Source organism: Protomyctophum parallelum (genome assembly GCF_964188405.1).
Source record: "Protomyctophum parallelum genome assembly, chromosome: 13".
In the NCBI taxonomy this organism is placed as follows: domain Eukaryota; kingdom Metazoa; phylum Chordata; class Actinopteri; order Myctophiformes; family Myctophidae; genus Protomyctophum; species Protomyctophum parallelum.
This window is the reverse complement of record NC_139708.1, coordinates 19,428,782-19,450,885: the sequence shown is the minus strand read 5'-3', so window position 1 is coordinate 19,450,885 and position 22,104 is coordinate 19,428,782. Positions and strand designations below refer to the sequence as shown.

Here is a 22,104-nt window from a genome sequence, read left to right as displayed (position 1 = left end):
ACATCCTGACAGGGTGATGCAGCCCTGCCTGGCTTTTAATTATTTTTTATTAGGAATGGGAATGTTTCAGATTTCTCCATAATGTGAAACATTAACTGGATTCTCCGCAACACTCATATTTATGTATTCTAGTGAAAATTAGAGGATTTCATGTAAACAACTGTTATCCGTTTTTCACACTGACCAAGAGCTTAGAGTAGTCTCACATAACCAGACAACAGTATTCCACAATCTCTTATTCTACATAAATTAGAAGCATTATTTGAAAATTGTGGGAGGCAACAATCTGGCCACAGCAGACTAGTAGTGACACAGGAAACAATGCATTTGTCTCTTTAAGAGGAGAGAAGGGGAGGAGTGTTTATTAAGTGCCCAGTCTCTCTTTTCCATACTTCCCTCCCTCCCTCTTTCTCTCTGTCCCTCTCTCCTCCACTTCTCCCTACTGTTGAAATTCCTCTCTCAAGAGTTTGGCATTTCCTCTCTGAGCTCACTGGCTGAGAGACCCATCCAGCACCAACGGGAGAGTGTGAGTGAGTGAGCGGGACAGAGGGAAGGAGAGGAGAGGAGAGGAGAAACACATGCAGAAAGGGAGGGAAAAGACAGGAGAGAGAAAACTAAGTGTGTGTGTGTGTGTGTGTGTGTGTGTGTGTGTGTGTGTGTGTGTGTGTGTGTGTGTGTGTGTGTGTGAGAGAGAGAGAGAGAGAGAGAGAGAGAGAAGGGGAACTTTCAAACATTGTGTGAGTGGATGGTAGCAGGGTACATACCCTGAGTCCAGGCATGCAGTTTCACTCAAAGAGGAACTTCACACAAAAAAGGCCAACTCTTGGTTCTTCTCTGAGCAAAGGAGGAACTTGGCAAACCACCCTAGTGGAGGTTCAAGGCGACAACCACAGCCTTGTCCTTCCCAACCACTGGGCAGAGAAGAACCACCACCACAGCGGCAAGAAAAGCAGTCAAGAGGATAAACTCTGGGAATAACAGGACTCGGGAGAACAGTGGAGCAGATAACGGAGTGAGTGTTCACAACAAAACAAGCAAAGAAAAGGAGGCGATCGAGGACAGAAGACGTGGAGTTTGGCTCCATCCATCCACTGCATTTGGGAGTTGTTATATCTGCTGTCTTTTGACTGCGTGTCAATATGGGTTAGCCTTAAACAGATCCCTCTGCCAGGCTTCAGGCATACTGTACGTCTACCAGACCTGAAACACAAGTAAACCAAAATTATACAGAGGATATACTGTCATAAGGTACGGAGGAGGGAAACGGGACGTTTAACGGCGAGGGAGAGGTGGAGAATGAGTGGAGAATGAGTGTGTACACGTTGAACCTCAGGGTCTTCTGGCCTCTCTTCACGTGCGTGCTCACAGGCCTGGTGGTCCTGCACCACATCGCCCACAGGCTGACCCCGGAGCCCTGCAGCCCCGAGGCCGGTGCGTACGAGGCCGAAGGCGAGGGCTGCTCGTCCCACCAGGGCCCTCCAGTCCTCCTGTCGCTCGCCAAGCTCCTCCTGGCTATTGCACTGTGCTACGTCTTCATCAGGTAGCTACCGCCACCATCTTCATCATCATCATCATCATCACTGTTGTTGGTTTGCACTTAACCATATCTTAACATATCACTGCTCTGTCAGGAAGCAACCACCTAACTCCAAAATGTTCATTTTTTAGGAAATTAAGAACACCTTACCTATGTTTTGAAAACAAAGCAATACTGCCTCATCAGAGTTGGTGTTGTGACTTTATATATTGTCAATTACTTGCATGCATGAGACGGGGAGAGGTGGTGGAGTTAGTTGCTTTAGCAGACAGTTTGAGGGTCCAATGGAGTTAAGAGGTTTTGTCCAAAGCGTGTTTTACTACTTTCCAATCAATATTTATGAAACAACATAGACGTAAAGGATGTTCAATAGCACTGATTTATACAAAAAACTATCAAAAACCTCAATGGAGTTAGGAGGTTTCCTCCCGACAGCAACGATATGACGGCACAGGCCTCACATCCTCATTGACTTTGTTGGGCAAAGCTAAGAAGGATTATTTATAATGATATAATAATGGATTGCATTTTTATAGCACTTTTCTATGCACTTTGAGTGCTCACTCAAAGAGCTTTACAATGGTCCATTCATTCATACATTGGGAATGGGAGGTGAAGCCTCCCAATACAAATTATACATTTGGATAAAATATATCTGCACACTAAACAAAGATACCGTCAAGCTACCGTTTGAAATGCACTCATGCACCATGCGACAAAAATGCATTCCTCCAAAATCGGCGGAAAAGTATCGGTGTCTTTTTAGATTTTTGCGTTAGCTAATTCAAAAATAGCAGATCTACAAGCTCACTGCACTAGTGCGAGCTTGTACAGTATCTGCTACTTTTGAACATGTTTGAAAAATCTCAAAAGTGCGAGCACCACATATTTAGAAGCGTCTGCCTCATGGCTAAATGTGTTAATTACACAATTTAGCTGCGCCCATGTGATTCATCGACTCTACACTTACAAGTACTCTCTCTGTTCATGCATTCACTGTGAAGGACGAGGTTATACAAGAAATACACAAGATCAACACAGTTTTGTGTGGAAAATGAAGCCCTATAGCTTTCAAATTATATGTTGTGTCTTGGCTGCCTGCCTGTCTTTTTCTTCTTCTTCTAGGAACTCTGCTAACTTGTAGGGGTTTAGCGTGTTTACAGTAATCTCATGAAAGAATGGAGCTGATCTTATCCAAACATTTTCCTAGATCTGTCACAGACAGTGCTTTATAAGGATTTTGTATGTTGTTGTTGTTTTTTTCACAGTACTGCAGTGAAATCCATGTTCATTTAACTCTTAAACCCATTTAGACCTGAGGCCAATTCTACAAAGACTTTTCAAGACTTTTCAAAAATGTTTCAAGCAGGAATTAAGTGACGCGTTGCTGTTCTATTTTTTTAATAGCCAATGCTAAACATTTTAAATTACACAGATGCTTTCCCAGTTTTAATGGGTTAAAGTGCATTTTCAAAGTTATATTAACACTAGTACTGCACTAGGACGAGTACTACAGCAATACGCTTTTCTTCCTGAAATAATATAAAATACCTCTTAAATACAGTATAGGCATTCACAAGAAACACCACAGCTCCCCACCTTGCAATCAACATTATATTGTCATTTTGTATTGTCTTTCTTCGTCTGCTCCAGGTACTGCTCCACCAACCCGTCCAGGGCTGGAAAAGGTACTCCTCTCGTGCCCAACGATGGACTTCCAAAGTCCAGCGTGTCTCGGCGCGAGCTGCTGGACGACTACTACGCCCGCTGGGTGCGTCTCTCGCCCCACGTGGTGGGACACAGCAAGGCCAACGTGGCCAAGCTGGTGGGAGACCTGGTGAAGGCCGGTCGCACCGACACGCCCCCAGAATCCACCCTGGCCTTCAGGGGAGACTTCTTACAGGTGGGTGTTGTTGAAGGATACTGTGAGGTCAAAGGTCACTGTCAGTGACTTTACAACAATGTTATGTTGCAAGTAAAAGTCCTGAATTCAAAATTCACTTAGTTGAGTGAATGTACGAAAGCATTGGTATAAAAATGTACGTAAGTGGCCTGGGCCGGCTTAGCGGCCCCGGCACCTTGGCTGGTAATCCAGCATGACAGTGTATCGCGGGCTCGAGTCCCGATCCTGACGAACTTTACTGTGTGTCTTCCCCGTCATCTCTCTCCCTGTTCCCTGTCAAGCTACTGTATCTATCAATGAAATATCTTAAAGAATGTAGCCTACCTAAAGTAACAAAAGTAGAAAGTACTCATAATCAAAATCTACAAAGTAACTAGTAACTCAAATGTTCAAATAAATGTAGTAAAGTAAAAGTTAAATATATTTGCCCTGAGATGTAGTGGAGTAGAAGTAAAAGTACTGAAAATTGTAAATACAAAAAAAAAAAAAAATCTAAATTGTACAGTACATTACTTGAGTAAATGTACTTAGTTACTTTCCACCAGTGAGCTGAGCTGTGTGAACAGAAGTGCTGTCTGTGTTTATGAGGAGATTTGGAATATGAATCTGTCGAACGGTTCAGTGCAACTGCAGCAAGATAGATTTGTTCTCCTAAATCCTCTTAGTAATTAGTGTACTCTAAGCATAGTGAAAATGTGTTTTCCCAGTTGTTCCTTGAAAGCTTATTAACATCTTCATCAATACTGTCAATTACAGCAGAACATGTAATGAGTCAGACTGTACTAATGGCAATATTATTACTGCAAGAATTATAAACTATGCTCGGCTGTAGATAGATGACTAATCCAGAAACAGAGTGAATGTCAAAGTCTTTAAATAATATTAAAAAAAAGTAATATTTCTATAATCCTGGTGCATGTGCACTGGAACAATAATACAGTATATCAAACTTTTATACCTGTGTTATTATATCTCATGTCTTTATATGTAAAACAGGTAATTAAAATTTTAGGTAATACAATTTTTAGTGTGTGTATGCGTGCGTGCGTGTCTCAAAGTCACAATCCTTGATACTCATTGTAGGCTAGGCCTGCAATAAGTACCATTCCATACTTTGAGTGTAAAATATGCATTGTTTGTTTTAAGAGATGTTCTTTCCGTCTCCTCTCTGTTGTTCACCAGGTGGGTAGCTCATACGAGGAACACAAGGTGGGCTCCCCAGACTGCTTTGACATCTTGGTGCCATTGAGGGTCCCCAGAGGCCTGAAGCTCGAGCCCAGGCTGGTCTGGGCAGAGGGACCGGCTGAACGAAGAGAGAACAGAAATTCAGCAGCAGAGAAGGAGAAAGGACCAAGCAGCAAGGCGGAGGCCAGGGCGACAGCGGAGAAGGACCAAGGACCAAGCAGCAAGGCGGACGCCAGGGCGACAGCGGAGAAGGACCAAGGTCCAAGGAGCAAGGTGGAGGCCAGGGCGACAGCGGAGAAGGACCAAGGACCAAGGAGCAAGGCGGACGCCAGGGCGACAGCGACCAAAGTGAGGAGGACGAGGTCAAGCAAGAGAAACAGCAGTGGCGGGAAAGGGAACGCTGCAGAGAAAACAACAACAGACGACAACGCGGCAGAAGAGGAGGAGGCGACCCCGAAACAGGAGGCGACGTTGAGGAGGGATGAGAAGGACGGAAAGAACGAGGAGGAAAGGTGGGGGCCTCCTCCTCAGTGCAGCATGGAGGTGCCGCGTCGCGAGGAGTGGGTCCGCAAACACAGAGCTTTCGCCGACACCTTCCTGCGGCTCCATCCCCGAGGCTCTCCGGAGAGGTCTTCGCCCGGGTCAGGTGCAGGAGGAGCCACAGGGAGCAGGCCCAGGTCGGGTGCATTAGCCACGGGGAGCAGAGCCTACCGGTTCACTCCCGACTCTGTCCACCGCTGGTTCTACTCGGCCGTCCAGCGTTCCCTGGCCACCGTGCGCTATCCGCACGAGCAGCGCTGCGCGCTGAACCTGGCACTGGTGGACGAGCGAGTGCAGCTGCGGCTCACCCCGCGCTCCGACTACGTCTGCTGTCACATCTCCATGGCCGTGCGTCTGCTCCCCGCCCTGCCGCTCGGCGACGGCCTCTACCTCGTCCCAGTGGACTCCGTTCCCGTGCCAAATGCTCCCGCAGCAACGACGAAAGGTCTGGACGACAAAGACCTGTGGACGCTGTACTTCCCTCGGCAGGAGCAGAGACTTCTGAGCTGGGCCAAGGCGCGCCTCCCTCAGGGCTCCTGCCACCTCAAGTGCCTCCAGCTCATTAAGGCCATTCGTGACCTTGCCGGCCAAGCTCTGGACACACAGGGTTCCGCGCTCTGGAGGTCGGTGCTGTCCTCCTATGTTGTGAAGACCGCCTGGCTACGTCTGCTGCTCAGCACTCCGTCGGAGAGCTGGGAGGAGACTCACCTGGTGGCAAGAGTAGAGGACCTGATACGGAGCCTCAGGGAACTCCTTCAGAAACGCACGTTGACTCACCTCTTCCTCGGAGGCGAGAGCTCCACAGCTTTACTGCCCGACTCTGTGGTTCTGCCCAAACTGGTCAAGGAAGCCGCGGGTGTTGCCCGGGTGGGGTCAGGGGGCAATCTTTGGGCGGGGATCCCGGCAGCATCTTTGGATCTGGTTTCAGGACGTTTGGCCTATGCCTGGACCCATCTCCACAGGCTGATCAGACTGACCCGGCCGCAGAGGAGTAGTACTGGTCTGGGCAGGGTAGGCCATGGCCATTGCCAACATTTGGAGATGGACTAGTACGTCAAAAGCAGCATTAATAACCACATAAGCCATATACAGTATACCTTGTTGACCAGGAATCTCTACTAGGGGCTCTCAACTCTGGCCCCTCCTAGTACACCAAATCTCTTCGTCGAAAATAGAATAGGTACAAGCTCACAAGACATTGTGTTGCGCAACACGTTGTGAGATTGTAGTTCTGAGATTTTCGCCGAATGTTCGACTGTTATGACATGCCTAGAATAGGGATGCTAGGGGTCGTGGTATAGCAGCTGAAACCCTTGGCTGATTTTGTAGTTTGTCTTCCTGTGTACAGGTTAAAAAACTATAAAGGATCGAAACATGGCAGGCTGCATGACCTTTATAGTACGCCGTGGTGTAAGCAACACAGCTGCAGCTATTACAATTCATAATAATGGGTGTGTTGGATTTAGGTGTGCCAATGTGCAAGCACTGATAATATTGTTGACTACAGTCAACAGTATAGCTTATAGGGTTACATGCCTGCAATCTATGAAACGGTTCCTTCTGATATGAAGAATGTGTTGGCTCACAGCTGTTTATAATACTGTATAAATCAGTGATTCTAAAACATTTTCATGTCATGGACCCCCAAATTGTATTTGGCCGTCTGTGGACCGCCCCATCTGAAAAGATGACTGCATACTTTTTTCAAGATTTTTCTGAATGTTTCAGAAACCGCAGATCTACAGTACAAGATTACACAGTGATACACATCGTGACGTGTTGTGCACTTGATGTAGATCAGCATTTTATTTCATAATCAAAGCATACAATTTCAAGTGGATAAAAAGATAGTATATTAACTTATTTACCTGGAGACTCCCTGGAACCCCATCGGGGTCCCCTGGGAATCCCCAGAATCCACTATTGCGTGGACTTTCTGTCAGTCAGAAACCTCTTTCCCCCTTTTTTATTATTCATAAATCATTAAATCAATGCCCTACTTGGCCTACTTCATATTACTGCAGTGCCACACAAAGGTAGCAAAAACAGCCAATCTACAAGCTCAAATCGTGTTGCGATACTATGCGTTTTGAGTTCATTGGATCTGCTATTTTTGCTACTTTTTGAATTTGAATCCAAAGTTGCCGTCTTGGACATATGAGGTTTCCACCCGACAGCAACGATTTGCAGGATTACATTCCGTCTTCAAAGGTAAAGAGGCTGATTACAAAACATTGCACCGCTCATTATGTTTGAGGACGGAAACCGTACACACCCAATCTGGGTATTTTCTACAATTAAGCTGCGTTTCATTCCGATACTTTAGATGGCATGGCAGATAGGCAGATATGTGCTGCTTGGGGTTCATTTAAGGATTAAACAGAATCCCACAGATAATTGTCAGGTTAGGACAGCTGCTTTGTGTCATTATCCTTTAAGAACCGGTACTAATCACGTCTCATATTTAGATCTGTCGTTTGGAGATCTGGAGGGAATAAATGGATTCTGCCTATACACACAAAGCAAATAAAGGTGCCAAGTGGAACCTGAAACTGGTTTCTTCAGAGTGACGCTGGAGTTTTGTTTTTTGTTCCAGAAAGAAGCATTTATTTTTTTGAATTTATTTTATAATGAACCCTTAACGATTTAAACCCTATCCTATAGGCTAAACTTCATCGACTCTATGCTAGGTCATCTTATTTTACACCAAATCTCTTAATCTCGTCGAACGTAGCCGACCTACAGCTGAGCTGCTGCTTTCATCTAATGTCGGGCCAATTAAGACGTACCCCAAATTGGGACGCTATAGGGTTTAAATGATTAAAGGTGCACCATCAAACCAAGAACATCTTTACGGGAAACGTTTCTGGTTGCTCTGGTACATTTGGACCCCGTGCAGGCGGGCCCCGAACCCGACATTGAGAGCCGGCTGGCTTACGTCACGCGCTCTCAAGAACACATGCCTCTGGGGCCTTGCCCTGGCAGCTAGTTGCTATAGCGATAGCCACGTCGGGTCTGTTCCGGCGGCTCACACTCAATTGCGCCGAAGAGCACAAAAAACAAACACACAAACACTCTTCTACCCTAACCATTCCTTACAAATCTCCCTTGTGTTCTAGCTTTTTATATTTGTGTGTGTGTGTGTGGCTGTGTGTGCGAGTGCGTGCGTGCGTGCGTGCGTGCGTGCGTGCGTGCGTGCGTGCGTGTGTGTGTGTGAGTTGCTCTGCACACTGTTGTTGCTCTATATGAGTCAGTGTGTTATGACTATTTCTGTTCAACAGCGGCCTGCTGTTTTGTGTCTCTCTTGCCCGCCCTCGAGGCACGCCCTGGCTCGCGTCGAGGGAATTCTAGATAAAAGCACCACTTCTCTATATCCTCACACACACACACACAATGATCAAACTATTAGACATCCATTCCATGACACTCTGACTGGCTGCACTTAAAGATGAGAAGCTGACCATTCTGTTTCTTTCTTTCTTTCACGCAACATAATTGAATGAAAAAAGCTGCTCAAAAAGAATTCCACCAAATCGAATGTTCTTTTTCCTTTCCTTTCATCGATTAAATCGATATGTTGTGATGATGACTGAGGCCCAGACGAGAGAGACTAGAAAGAAGAACCGAATCTCAGGCAAGGAAGTGAGTCACAACACACACACACACACACACACACACACACACACACACTCAAGTATTCAGTTGGGATTTGACAGTGTACCATACACAGACACACACACATACAGTAGGAAAAGTGGCCTGAAGTACCCTTGAGCAAGCACCACTGAACCCCCAGCTGCTCAGCTGCTCAGTGGACTACAGCATAGGACTGTGGTTGTATTGGCCTGTGTGTGTGTGTGTGTGTGTGTGTGTGTGTGTGTGTGTGTGTGTGTGTGTGTGTGTGTGTGTGTGTGTGTGTGTGTGTGTGTGTGTGTGTAGGGGGGGGGGGTGGCGTTGCTGAAAACAAGCACTCATCTATCCTGGGTAAATACAGGTTAACCATTTAGACCCCAGCATCGGTATTGTGGAGACAGCTTTTGCAGATGGCTGTTTTTCTGCATCGGCCGTTTTCAACAGAAAGCTTTCCCCACAATAACAGAAAACAGAAAAGACCCTTCCTAGTATAGAGCCCTGAGGGACTCCGGTCAACCATAATGGGGTTTAAGTGTTTAAAAAAAGGGGGTCATTGTGCTGCGGCAAAACTTGAATGTAGGAGAGAAGTAGAGAACCAATAATCCACTGTAGGAAAACAGGTTATTCATGAGTTAATTGCACTTTATTGCAATTGCAAAGAATTCAAAGAATGTCATACACCTAACCTAAGATTATGGGCACAACGATGAGGGTATTTTCAGCTGTAAAAATGAATGTATGGTGTGTTCTGTTTAACATACAGTAATGTATGTGGATTGTGAGGTACGCTTGATTTCTGCCAAATGCTTTGTACCGAATGTACTACAGATATTTAACGTGACAACGTTGGTCATAAATAAACTAGCTATTTTGGATTTTGGATTATATCCTGTGCTTCTTCTTTAACTGTGTGTGTGTGTGTGTGTGTGTGTGGGGGGGGGGGGGGGGGGGGGGGGGGGGAGGGGAGGGGAGGAGAGTGTCCATGATGGGTAACAGGCTGATAAACCCTTTTGAGGCAATTATTAATGCATCTGCATTGAGTTTGACTGTTTGAGTAGTGTGTGGGTGAGTTTATTATGTGCTGTCTAGCACTGAGCGGTTTAGTTCTGTTTTATTTATGTGTTTTCCCCTCAAACTGTGACTCAAGAGGAAGTGAAGCACGTGGGTGCCACATGGCAGAACACCAGGACACAAGAGTTTAGAGATGACTAAATCACTGTAACTTTTATGTCCTATATGCGGAAATGGAACCCCGGTCCCTCACTCACTCACCAAAGCACCAACATGTCTATTATGGAGCTTTGATGGAAAGCCTTGGGCAGATATGATGGGATTGCACAGCTTGATCAAAATAACATTTTATTCATTGAATTAAGTTTTAATAATTCACAGCTTTAATTTGACTACAGAAATAGCCAATCTACAAGCTCAAAATGTGTCACGATGCAATGGGTTGTGAACTTGTAGATAGTCAGTTCAGTTTTATTAATTCCTGGGAGGGGGGGGGACAATCTGTTAACCAATTTTATTGGCTGAAATCCAAAAGTGTGGTACAAATTAAGAAAGAATTGTGACAAAACACATAGCCTACTGTACAGTAACCTCGCATCACCAGGCTTTCCACCGCCTTGGAGGAAAGCCTGGTCTCTGTTTCAAAAGTCTATATGATCCGGGCTGAGGCCGGGTGATGTGTTACGTCATGTTGTAGTATTGTTTTGTAGTCGCCAGACAGGATGAACAGGCGGCGGCAACTTCCTTTTCCCTCTCAATAAAAGCTCTCGTAAGCGAGAGCTTTACGAGAGCTTTTATTGAGAGGGAAAAGGAAGTTGTCGCCGCCTGTTCTTCCTGTTTGTTGTAGGCAAACCATTGCCTACAACATGACGTAGGCATATCATCCGGCTCCAGCCCGGATCATATACCGAAATGAAATGGTGCCCAGGCTAACTGTACAGTAATAAGGTAGTCACCTATTTCAGTAAGCAAAACAAGAACCTGATTGACATGAGAAAACCTACATTAACATTGCCAAAGCAAGTGTCAAAATATAATAAAACAGTTGAAAATGGGGAAAGTATGCCTACATTTGGAGGGGGTACAGCATTGTGTAAACAGAGCTATGTATGACACATTGCATCGTTAGTGCTATATCTACAGGCTATAAAGCTTTTTTTTTTAACGAATACAGCAATCTTTTGAAGACTTTTTTTTTGTTTTGTTTTGATGAGAATGCTGCTATATTTGAAATATAGTCAGCATTCTCATCAAAACAAAAGAAAAACATTAAATGGTATACAAAAGGGGGGGAAAGCCTCAAATTTAAATGTGTGTAAAAATCACACCGTGTGAACCGAGTGGTACAACTCCCCTCTCTCTCCCCCCCTCCCCTCTCTCTCTCTCTCTCTCTCTCTCTCTCTCATTAGCAGGCAACAGCGCCCCTACTGGTACTCATTATATGATGCTCATATAGGTGAACGTCACATACATAGGTGAACACGGACAAAGCTGTTCCTTGGAGTGGTTGCACCACTCAAAAATAGCAGCACTGTTTACATTTACAATATGTCTAGAGGTCTACTTGAAATAGACTAGGCCTACACCTCAGATTTTCCACAACGGCCACAAGGTGCTATCCTTGTGGCAGGGGGTGTGGTCTAAGTGCCATCATCTCTCATCTGCGGGTGAGGAGGAAAGGAAGACCTCGTGACACGCAGGAGTGGCTCTGTCAGTCTATGGCGCACCTGCAGCACATCAGGTAATTACAGGGGCTGCATTTAATAAGGGACCTGAGCCGTGCTGGTGGTGGAGGGTGCTCTGTTCTGTTGCAGTGAGGCTGGGTTTATAGCTTCAAGTGCATAGCCTTCAGTCCTCCAGGCCAGTCTTTATATCCATTTTCTGTGTTTTGAAAGCTTCTTACTGTTTATTTTAAAGGTTTTGTAACGGTAGTAATTTTACAGACTGTTTGCCTTTAAGCACAACTTTTGCCAAATGTGTGGGCAAGGCATGTTTCTTACATAAAACGCCATATTTCATGAATGCAACATCCAATCAACCCAAACGCTACCCCCCTTCTCTGCTAACTTGGGGTTTTTAACATACATTTATAGAACCTCTTAAGCATCTTATACAGTACTTTCACAATCTGCTATTGTTCTTTACATTTATTTTAAGGTCCCAAACTAGGGACGCCAGGTTTGACTGATTGAATACTTTAGAAATGTGTAAACACTGCCAAGCTGTTTGTGTCTGTTTTGTGAAGAATTAATTAATTTCAACTCACTGTAATAGTATATAATATTTTAGAACCAACATAACTATTTGGTGTCATATTCCTTCATTGGAGTGTGTAACAATATACTCCATTAGATCCTTTGGAATCCTTTTTCTTTCTTTTCCCCTCCAACGCCTGGCTTTGTGTGTGCCGCCCCCTCGTGATACATCATTATGCATTTTATCATGTTCATCAAATGATAAAAGGCACCCCTCACTTCACATTTTTCCATTAATGTTTTTTGTCTATACAAGGATTCCACCAGACAGGAATTGGACTCTCTCTCTCTCTCTCTCTCTCTCTCTCTCTCTCTCTCTCTCTCTCTCTCTCTCTCTCTCTCTCCTACCTGTTGTCATTCTTCTTTGAATAAGAGAGAGAGACACAGAGAGGAGGGAAGGACCACAGCAACAGGTCATCTGCCACTTCGGTTTCCACGGTAACTCTAATTGGGTCATTCCAGTTATTAAAACAGAGGCTTCACAGATCTGAGAGATTTGCTGTCTGTCTGTCTGTCTGTCTGCTTTGTCACCTCTCGTCTCATTCTCGCTGTGTCTGTGTCAACCACCACCACCACCACCAGAGAGACAGTGGAAAGTGTAGACAGGTGTGTGTCACTGCACGGTGGCCTTGAGAGAACACACACACACACGCACACACACACACACACACACACAAACACACACACACACACACACACAGCAAAATGTGATTTGATATCCATCAGCACTCGTGCAAGCGTGGATGAGTCATGGGCAGAGAGAGAGAGAGAGAGAGAGAAAGTGGGTGGGGTTGATGTCAGAAAGAGGGAGTGGAACTGTGACTGGGAAGGGAGACAGAAATAGGGAGTCAGAGAGAGAGAGAGAGAAAGAGGGAGAGAGAGTGACAGAGAGAGAGAGCGAGAGGGTGAGTGAGAGGGGGGCGAGTGAGAGGGAGAGAGGGTCCCTGTGTGTTTCTTTATCGTGTTATGATTGAGGTTTTTTTTTGGTTTTTTGTTGGGGGGCTGGGGGAAAGATGAAGGGATGAGCTGAGGAGAGACAGGTTCTATTAATTAAACCTTAGGTGTTTCTTTCCTCACTGATTCAGTCTCCTTTCTGTCTGTGCTATTCACTATAGTTATTATTTTTTTCTCTCCCATCAACATTTTTTCCCCCCGGAGTGAAACGGAAGCGCTGGAGGATGATGGGGGAGCGAACGGGTGACAAGGAACAGACCAGTGACTGAGGAGAGAGTTGGCAAGATGGCATACACACAGGTAGGATCACTGCACAGTGAGCGCACGCACGCATGCACACACACACACACACACACACACACACACACACACACACACACACACACACACACACACACACACAAGTGCCACATACGATTCAAGCCCATACTTTCTCTGGCTGCAAACTACACTACAATTAACACAGTAATCTTCTCTCTCTCTCTCCCTCTCTCTCTCTCTCTCTCTCTCTGTCATTCTTCTTGCAGACTCTCTTGCTGATGCCCAGCAAAAATGTTAACACTTCACTCCACTCTCTCTGAACCTCTCCCATTTCCGTCCCTTCTCCCCCACTTGCACACACACACCTGTCATGTCCCCCCTCTCCTTCCCCCAGACAGTGCTGTTTGTCATGACAGGGAAGTGCATCTCTCTCCCAAGAGAAAAGTTGAGGATGAGAGATTAACACAAATTGTAACGAGTTTTCCCATCCACACACATCTGTGTCAAACACCTGTTGCGCTTCGTGTTTTGACGTGACGTGTGTGTATCGCGTGTAACCTGACGATTACCTATATGCTGTCTGTCATTGACAGCTCTGATCTCTGTTATTGACAGAGATTATGAACATAACACTCTTATGTTACGTGCACTGGTGAGCGACGGCACGATTCAACCTGGTGTGACTTTTGGGGCGGGTGAACGTTTTCAAAAAATGACTCCAAATCTTGTCTCAAAATGTCTCAAAAACATTTAGAAATAAATGCATGACCTGCTATTTTCGTCGTGCGACAACATTGTACAGTATATATGAAGTGGAAAATAGGGCTAAAGTGTTTCTTCTGAATAACGGGAGATTCAGATGCAACAAGTTGTCGTAACAAATCTAAACATAGCAGAATCATTATTTTACTGAATTATACTAATTGGTGGTAATTATCTGGATTGCCCTCTTTATATTGCTATCGATAAATGATTATTGATATCATAATACGTAGATTTTGGACATTACAGAAAATGATGCATGAAAGCATTCGTTCCAAAAAGCTTGAAAAAAACAGACATGCATAAAACACAGATATTTTGTTCTCAGTCAATCATTTCATGTCCTCACAAAGAAATACAATGATTTACAAAGTAATAGATAGCCCCCACTGGTCCATTTGGTTCCACTATAACAGCTTAACACCTAAGAGTTTTACTGTTTACTGTGTAGGTGCTGTAGTATATAATGTGTTATTTAAGTACTACCAGAGACAGAATCAAGTGCGTGTGTGGTCCTTGTAGTAGTTGTAGTTACACATTGGTGATGTGTACACTTTGTCTGTCTGTCTGTCTGTCTGTCTGTCTGTCTGTCTGTCTGTCTGTCTGTCTGTCTGTCTGTCTGTCTGTCTGTCTGTCTGTCTGTCTGTCTGTCTGTCTGTCTGTCTGTCTGTCTGTCTGTCTGTCTGTCTGTCTGTCTGTCTGTCTGTCTGTCTGCCTGCCTGCCTGCCTGCCTGCCTGTCTGTCTGCCTGTCTCTCTCGTCCCTGTCTACTCTTCTCTTTCATCTCTATCTCCATCTCCATCCCCCTCTCTCTGTCTCATCTCATGCACTCTCCCTCTCTTACCGTTGTTTATCCATTTCCTCTGTCACCCCCCCCCCCCCCCCCACCTCCCTCTCTCTCTCTGACCTGTGGTGCGTCATCTCTTCTGGGGAATGGATCGAGAGAGAGGGGGGGTGGGGAAGAGGGGGGGGGGGGGGGGGGGGGAGGGCACTACGCCTGTTGCTGTTACCATGGATACAGTGACAGCTAATTACAAAGACAACAATAGGGCTGGGTTTCAGAGGGGAGAGCGAGAGAGAGAGAGATGGATAGATGGAGCGAATTGATTCTTTGAAACAGAAATACATCAGCCTTCTTTCTGCTTCATTTGTTGTTGATTGACAAGCAAATGATTTTGTCATGTGTTATTTAGGGAAGCACCCGTCCTACAGTATGAGTAGTTAAAATGTGAAGAGAAGGACAGATGCATGCTGGGAGAGGACAGAACATGTGCACACCTGCTATCGCACAGTGTATATTTGACTGAATTAGGCTCCAGACATGGCCAAATAGACAATATTTAGCTGAAAATGAACCGTGTTTTGCCATTTTAATTGGATGAGTCTGTCAGGCACACAATTTAAGCACCTCGACAACGGGCGCTATAACACGGGAAAGTAGCGGAATGTTTGTGCTGTACCCGCCATTAGTCCGGCCGTAGGTCTGTCGCGATTATGACATTTCACATGACTATTAGTCACACAAATGATTGTCGCAATTATGCAAAATAATTGCAATGATCTCAAATAATCGGTGGCTTTTTATCCAGTTGCACCGTTGGTCCGACAGCACACATTATTATTAAGCCTGATCTCACATTACCTTAACATTCTTTGGACTATTGGGGTTTCAGAACAATGGGCTGGTGGACCAATGGGCAGGCCCGTCCTTGGACAACCAGACCAATGGGCAGGCCCGTCCTTGGACAACCAAACCTGCTCTCATTCTCCAGGAGGGACAGGTGGTCAGAGCGAGGTTTCTATATGTCCTCTGATTTGAAAATGTCGATGTGCCTTTTTGGGATTTCTTTAATTCCTACTTTTTTGTATACTGGATTTTCCACGGAGAAAACCCATTGTTGATGTGCAAACTCTTTTTCTCATGTACCGGAGTCTCCCAGGGGTCTATACTCGTGTGTGTGTGTGTGTGTGTGTGTGTGTGTGTGTGTGTGTGTGTGTGTGTGTGTGTGTGTGTGTGTGTGTGTGTGTGTGTGTGTGTGTGTGTGTGTGTGTGTGTGTGTGTGTGTGTGTGTGTGTGTGTGTGTGTGTGTGTGTGTGTGTGTGTGTGTGTGTGTCCTTTTCCCTCTATACCAGCAATTCACAACCATGAACACGGCCCACAGGCCGCAATGGTATTGCAAGTGACAATGCATTAATTGGCTGCCACATTAAGTGGTCTGATGTGTGGGCCACGAGCACTTTGTTGAATTCAAGATTGTTTAATTCATGTGGGCCCTGATTCAGAAAAGGTTTGGAAAACTGCTCTAATCTAGCAAATCTCTTGGCTGAGAATAGCGGAGTTTCAAGCTTGTAATGTGTCGCATTATGACATGTTGTGAGCTTGTACATAGGCTATTTTCACCCAATATTTCACACAATAATCGCTTATTATGACTTGCCCAGAATAGGAACGCTAGGGTTCATGTGGCTAATTGCTGTTATTTGGCTGCCACAGATTAACGGCCCTGATGCAACTAATCAGTTCATGCATTAGGCCAATCTAGCAATAATGTGCATCCAATTCTAACCCATATAATATAATGTCCATGATCAAACATTGTAAAGACATTGACCAGCACAGAGGTTAAACGACAGAACGGAAGTCAACAGCACGCTACAAAACGAAAGCATACAGACATCCACTGTGTGTGTGTGTGTGTGTGTGTGTGTGTGTGTGTGTGTGTGTGTGTGTGTGTGTGTGTGTGTGTGTGTGTGTGTGTGTGTGTGTGTGTGTGTGTGTGTGTGTGTGTGTGTGTGTGTGTGTGTGTGTGTGTGTGTGTGTGTGTGTGCGTGCGTGTGCGTCATATCCTGTTGCTGCTGCCAATACAATCTTTATTGAATATGGTAGGAAAAGTCCACCATACAGTAATGAAACCGCCTCTTAAGGGCTTGGGAGTTGGTATACATGTCATGCCACATGCATCCAATGAATACACCACCATTTGTGATTTGTTGTTAGTATTGTCAGTGATCTTGGGGCTCTATAGGCCAACGACCCTAGTACAGTATGAGGCCACACATAGTGGCTCACACACAGGGCATGAAGCCAGACCCTAGTACAGTATGAGGCCACACATAGTGGCTCACACACAGGGCATGAAGCCAGACCCTAGTACAGTATGAGGCCACACATAGTGGCTCACACACAGGGCATAGAGCCAGACCCTAGTACAGGATGAGGCCACACATAGTGGCTCACACACAGGGCATGGAGCCAGACCCTAGTACAGTATGAGGCCACACATAGTGGCTCACACACAGGGCATGGAGCCAGACCCTAGTACAGTATGAGGCCACACATAGTGGCTCACACACAGGGCATAGAGCCAGACCCTAGTACAGTATGAGGCCACACATAGTGGCTCACACACAGGGCATAGAGCCAGACCCTAGTACAGTATGAGGCCACACATAGTGGCTCACACACAGGGCATGGAGCCAGACCCTAGTACAGTATGAGGCCACACATAGTGGCTCACACACAGGGCATGGAGCCAGACCCTAGTACAGGATGAGGCCACACATAGTGGCTCACACACAGGGCATAGAGCCAGACCCTAGTACAGTATGAGGCCACACATAGTGGCTCACACACAGGGCATGGAGCCAGACCCTAGTACAGGATGAGGCCACACATAGTGGCTCACACACAGGGCATGGAGCCAGACCCTAGTACAGTATGAGGCCACACATAGTGGCTCACACACAGGGCATGGAGCCAGACCCTAGTACAGTATGAGGCCACACATAGTGGCTCACACACAGGGCATAGAGCCAGACCCTAGTACAGTATGAGGCCACACATAGTGGCTCACACACAGGGCATAGAGCCAGACCCTAGTACAGTATGAGGCCACACATAGTGGCTCACACACAGGGCATGGAGCCAGACCCTAGTACAGTATGAGGCCACACATAGTGGCTCACACACAGGGCATGGAGCCAGACCCTAGTACAGTATGAGGCCACACATAGTGGCTCACACACAGGGCATGGAGCCAGACCCTAGTACAGGATGAGGCCACACATAGTGGCTCACACACAGGGCATAGAGCCAGACCCTAGTACAGTATGAGGCCACACATAGTGGCTCACACACAGGGCATAGAGCCAGACCCTAGTACAGGATGAGGCCACACATAGTGGCTCACACACAGGGCATGGAGCCAGACCCTAGTACAGTATGAGGCCACACATAGTGGCTCACACACAGGGCATGGAGCCAGACCCTAGTACAGTATGAGGCCACACATAGTGGCTCACACACAGGGCATAGAGCCAGACCCTAGTACAGTATGAGGCCACACATAGTGGCTCACACACAGGGCATAGAGCCAGACCCTAGTACAGTATGAGGCCACACATAGTGGCTCACACACAGGGCATGGAGCCAGACCCTAGTACAGTATGAGGCCACACATAGTGGCTCACACACAGGGCATGGAGCCAGACCCTAGTACAGGATGAGGCCACACATAGTGGCTCACACACAGGGCATAGAGCCAGACCCTAGTACAGTATGAGGCCACACATAGTGGCTCACACACAGGGCATGGAGCCAGACCCTAGTACAGGATGAGGCCACACATAGTGGCTCACACACAGGGCATGGAGCCAAATTACAATATCCAAAATCTCGGCCCTACTCGCCTCACTCGGCACAATTCAGACAAGTGCAGTTCAACGTGCTTCACAGGAAGAAAAGAAAGGAATCAAAATACAAAAACAAATACAATATAATAAGGCATGAATAATGGTAATAATAGTATAAAATAGTATAATTTGACAAAAGAACAAATAAAACAGGAAAAGACATATGCAACAATCTAATCTAAGTAAAGGCAATGCTAAAAAGGTGCGTCTTAGAGAACCATAGATCACAGGGGCCAGGCATATAGTAACTAAAGGCTGCTTCTCCATATTCTTTGGCGTAGACTCTGGAATCTCTAAGAGACCAGCGCTCGAGGATCTAAGAGGTCTGCCAGGCACGTATTTGGGAAGCATTGCTACTGACAAATATAGGCAGGCGCATTCCCATTCACATGAAGGTCTTTAAATACGTGGCCTAAATGCCGCTATTGGTTGAACTCTACTAATCAGCAAACCGCAACGATTTACGTTTGGACACTGACGCTATGTGATGTCACCGTATACACCGCAATGCTTTAGTGAGCGAGTGGTCCCAGATTTGGGGCTTTGGAATTCGGGTTAAGTCAATGCATAAAGGGGAGTGAATCCCCTAGGATGGAGTTGTATAGCAACAGTGGTGCTCTGCAAAAAATAAAATAAGTCAAAAAATAAGGCCTCGAGAACACAGCAAGAATACGTTGGCTGTTGATTTATTGATTCTAAATGTTGGTTTCTATATGTTTTCATTTAATTGCCCAGCACAGTGTGGTAAGTGGTGTCACGACTCATAAGAGAGTTAACCCATTTTGGGGCGGGAACCCCTTTTAGTGTTAGCATTACTGTATGACTATGTTATGCTTTAGCTATTTAAAAATAGCAGATCTACAAACTCATAGCGTGCCACCGAGTGGCACGCTACGAGCTTGTAGGTCTGCTATTTCTGAAAAATCGAAGAACGATCGACTGACATAGAAACATAGTCAAAATGGGTTTAAGCCAGTTGATAAAACCACCGTACTTCATTCACCAATTGAGCTGAAATGCTAAACTATATTCTCTCCTCTCTGCTGTCTCCTTCCTCCCACAAACCCCACCACCCCCGGGATCATCTGCTCCGCCCGGCCTGTGAAAAAGGACAGTTGGAACCGATCAATGAGGTACAGTCTGAATATCTTTTACTGTTACATCACATCAATGTGCGCAAATCATGTAATCACATGCTCTATTACTATGCTTCTAGGACATTCCATTGAGTACATGCATTTTTCTTTCATTACCATGTATTTATTTATATTGATTACGTTTTGCCCTACTACACAATACTATTTTTGCGCAAGAGTAAACTGGCAAAATTGATTTAGCGGTTTGATCTGTTTTTAGGGTTTGATGATTTGATTTGTTATCTTGTGCAAAACATTTCCTCCACGGAGATCAATTACTGTCTCTCTCTCTCTCTCTCTCTCTCTCTCTCTACTCTACAACCTGTAACTCTAAAAGGGTCACTACTATTTACTAGACTCTCATTTCATACCACTTTGACAAGCCCAATTCCTTGGGAGTGGAAACGGCGGTGTGGAATGGAGTGGTGTTAGCTGTTAGGCCATGGCAGAGGAAATCGGGCTTCAAAGAATAACGTTCATCCACTAAATGTTGCACTTTTACACCGCTGTTTCATGAGGTTCAGTAGTATTAGTGTGCGACACAACTTGGGTGAATTTATTTCTTATAGATAAACTCAAATGTTTGTCACGCACGATCCTCCCTCAGTTTTGTCCCACTACTATGATCTCAAGGTCACGGTAAACTTTATTGTCCACAAGGGAGATTTGTCTTGGGCTTTCACCCCTGCTGGAGCTACACACAACATTAAAGGTTTTATGACATTCATTTTCATTTATTTTTATTTTTATTTTTTATTTTAGGTTTTATGACCTCAATTACACCCAAAAAACCTGAACTTTGAACATTCAGTGGATTTTCTGTGGTCTGAAGTTTTCTTTGGGGTTTTTTGGGCCTTTTGAGCTACAATGAAAACAGGCAACACAGTGAAACAGTGACATCTGCTGGAAAATCCCATTGACATATATGGGATTTGCAGTAAGTGATGTCACTTACTGCCGGCAAATCAGAGCACCTGTTTAAGCCAGAAAACCCCAGATCACAGAAAATCTACTGAATGTTAAAAGTTCATGTTTTTTGGGTGCAATTGAGATTAGAAAACCTAAAAAAAACAAGAACAATTCGAAAACCTTTTTTTTAATGTCACAATCCCTTTAATGACAAACAAAATACATAGCAGAGGGAGACATAACATCACACAGTGCACACACAGTGTGAATAATCTAACCTCTTTACAGTCACTGCTGTTTCAGAGCCTCGATCAACATTTTTTAAACCTGATGTACTTCCACTTCAATTCTTTGCACCTTCTCCTATAGGGCAGAATTACAAACTCTCCATTTAAAACATGGGTAACGTAACATCACTGACAATTTTCTCCATCTCCATCTCTCCACGTCTTGGAGGATCTCTCCATTAATGGTGTATCAATTGTTCCATGCATCACTGACTCACTGTAGATTCACATGAAAGAAAGAAAAAACATTATTTTTTTGTCCAGCTTGTTTTCAGGCTGTTTGTCACTGAGAACTGAATAGCCAATAGCACTGCTGTTGCTAGCAAAGCTTAGGTATTAGCGAGATTTAATGGCACCTGGAAATGGTCTGTTGGGAATTCAGTCCTGACAAGGAACTGCTTGCATGTAATGAATGCCCTGATGCCAGACAGATTATAGCCACCGACTGCACCTTGATTCAATCATGGAGTCAGATTTTGAAGCAGATCTTCTGCTTCTTCAAAATGGAGGACAAACAGACGGTGATGGTGGACGGACGGGCTAAGAGCCACATGTACGTACGTACATACTGTAGGTAATGTGATGTGAGTGCGTTCTGCATCTGCATCCGGCCAGCCACGCCTTCCTGCTGCCATTCATCTCTCGACGTCTTAACCCTTAGCTTTTTTCTTCCAAAACAATAAGAGCAGGGATATAGGGGGGCTGGCAGATGTGAACATCTTCCTTTCTTATTTCCACTCCAGTTTTGATCAATTAAGGGCCAAATTAATTAAAGGCGAGGGGAAGGAGACCCCTTTGAATTATTATTGGCCGTGCATACATGTATGCAGCCTGGCCGGGCTCAATTAGGGGATCATAAGGGATGATTACATTTGTGACTGATCGATAGACAGGGAGCTCTGCTCACGTAGGCTGTCTCTGCAGTGCTCGAGTGCTCGAGTGAGACGATGGATGGCTTTAACTTTTATTATGGTTGGACCGTAATGTAGCTATAAGCTATACACCGTACAAATACAATTGCATAAATGCCGACTTTCTGA

At 45.2% G+C, this 22,104-nt stretch overlaps 2 protein-coding genes across 3 annotated transcripts in view; both read left to right on the top strand.

Annotated features, from left to right (window-relative positions):
- The first annotated feature begins 498 nt into the window (after positions 1 to 498).
- Positions 499 to 7,508, top strand: itpripl2 (ITPRIP like 2). 2 transcript variants are annotated; one of them, XM_083780287.1, is made up of 4 exons: positions 499 to 1,540; positions 3,191 to 3,440; positions 4,623 to 4,808; positions 4,905 to 7,508. In XM_083780287.1, the coding sequence occupies exons 1-4, from the start codon at positions 1,308 to 1,310 to the stop codon at positions 6,213 to 6,215; spliced, it is 1,980 nt and encodes a 659-aa protein (XP_083636413.1). In that variant the 5' UTR covers positions 499 to 1,307; the 3' UTR covers positions 6,216 to 7,508. The 2 variants fall into 2 exon arrangements, with proteins under 2 accessions (XP_083636413.1, XP_083636412.1); XM_083780286.1 differs by having other exon boundaries at positions 4,623 to 7,508.
- A 5,787-nt stretch (positions 7,509 to 13,295) lies between these two features.
- Positions 13,296 to 22,104, top strand: part of syt17 (synaptotagmin XVII) — a 31,619-nt gene continuing 22,810 nt past the window's right edge. Inside the window, exons 1-2 of the mRNA XM_083779692.1 lie at positions 13,296 to 13,318; positions 19,848 to 19,865. Of these exons, the coding sequence (XP_083635818.1) occupies positions 13,304 to 13,318; positions 19,848 to 19,865 (33 nt within the window). The 5' untranslated portion in view covers positions 13,296 to 13,303. The remainder of the gene's footprint in view (positions 13,319 to 19,847; positions 19,866 to 22,104) is intronic.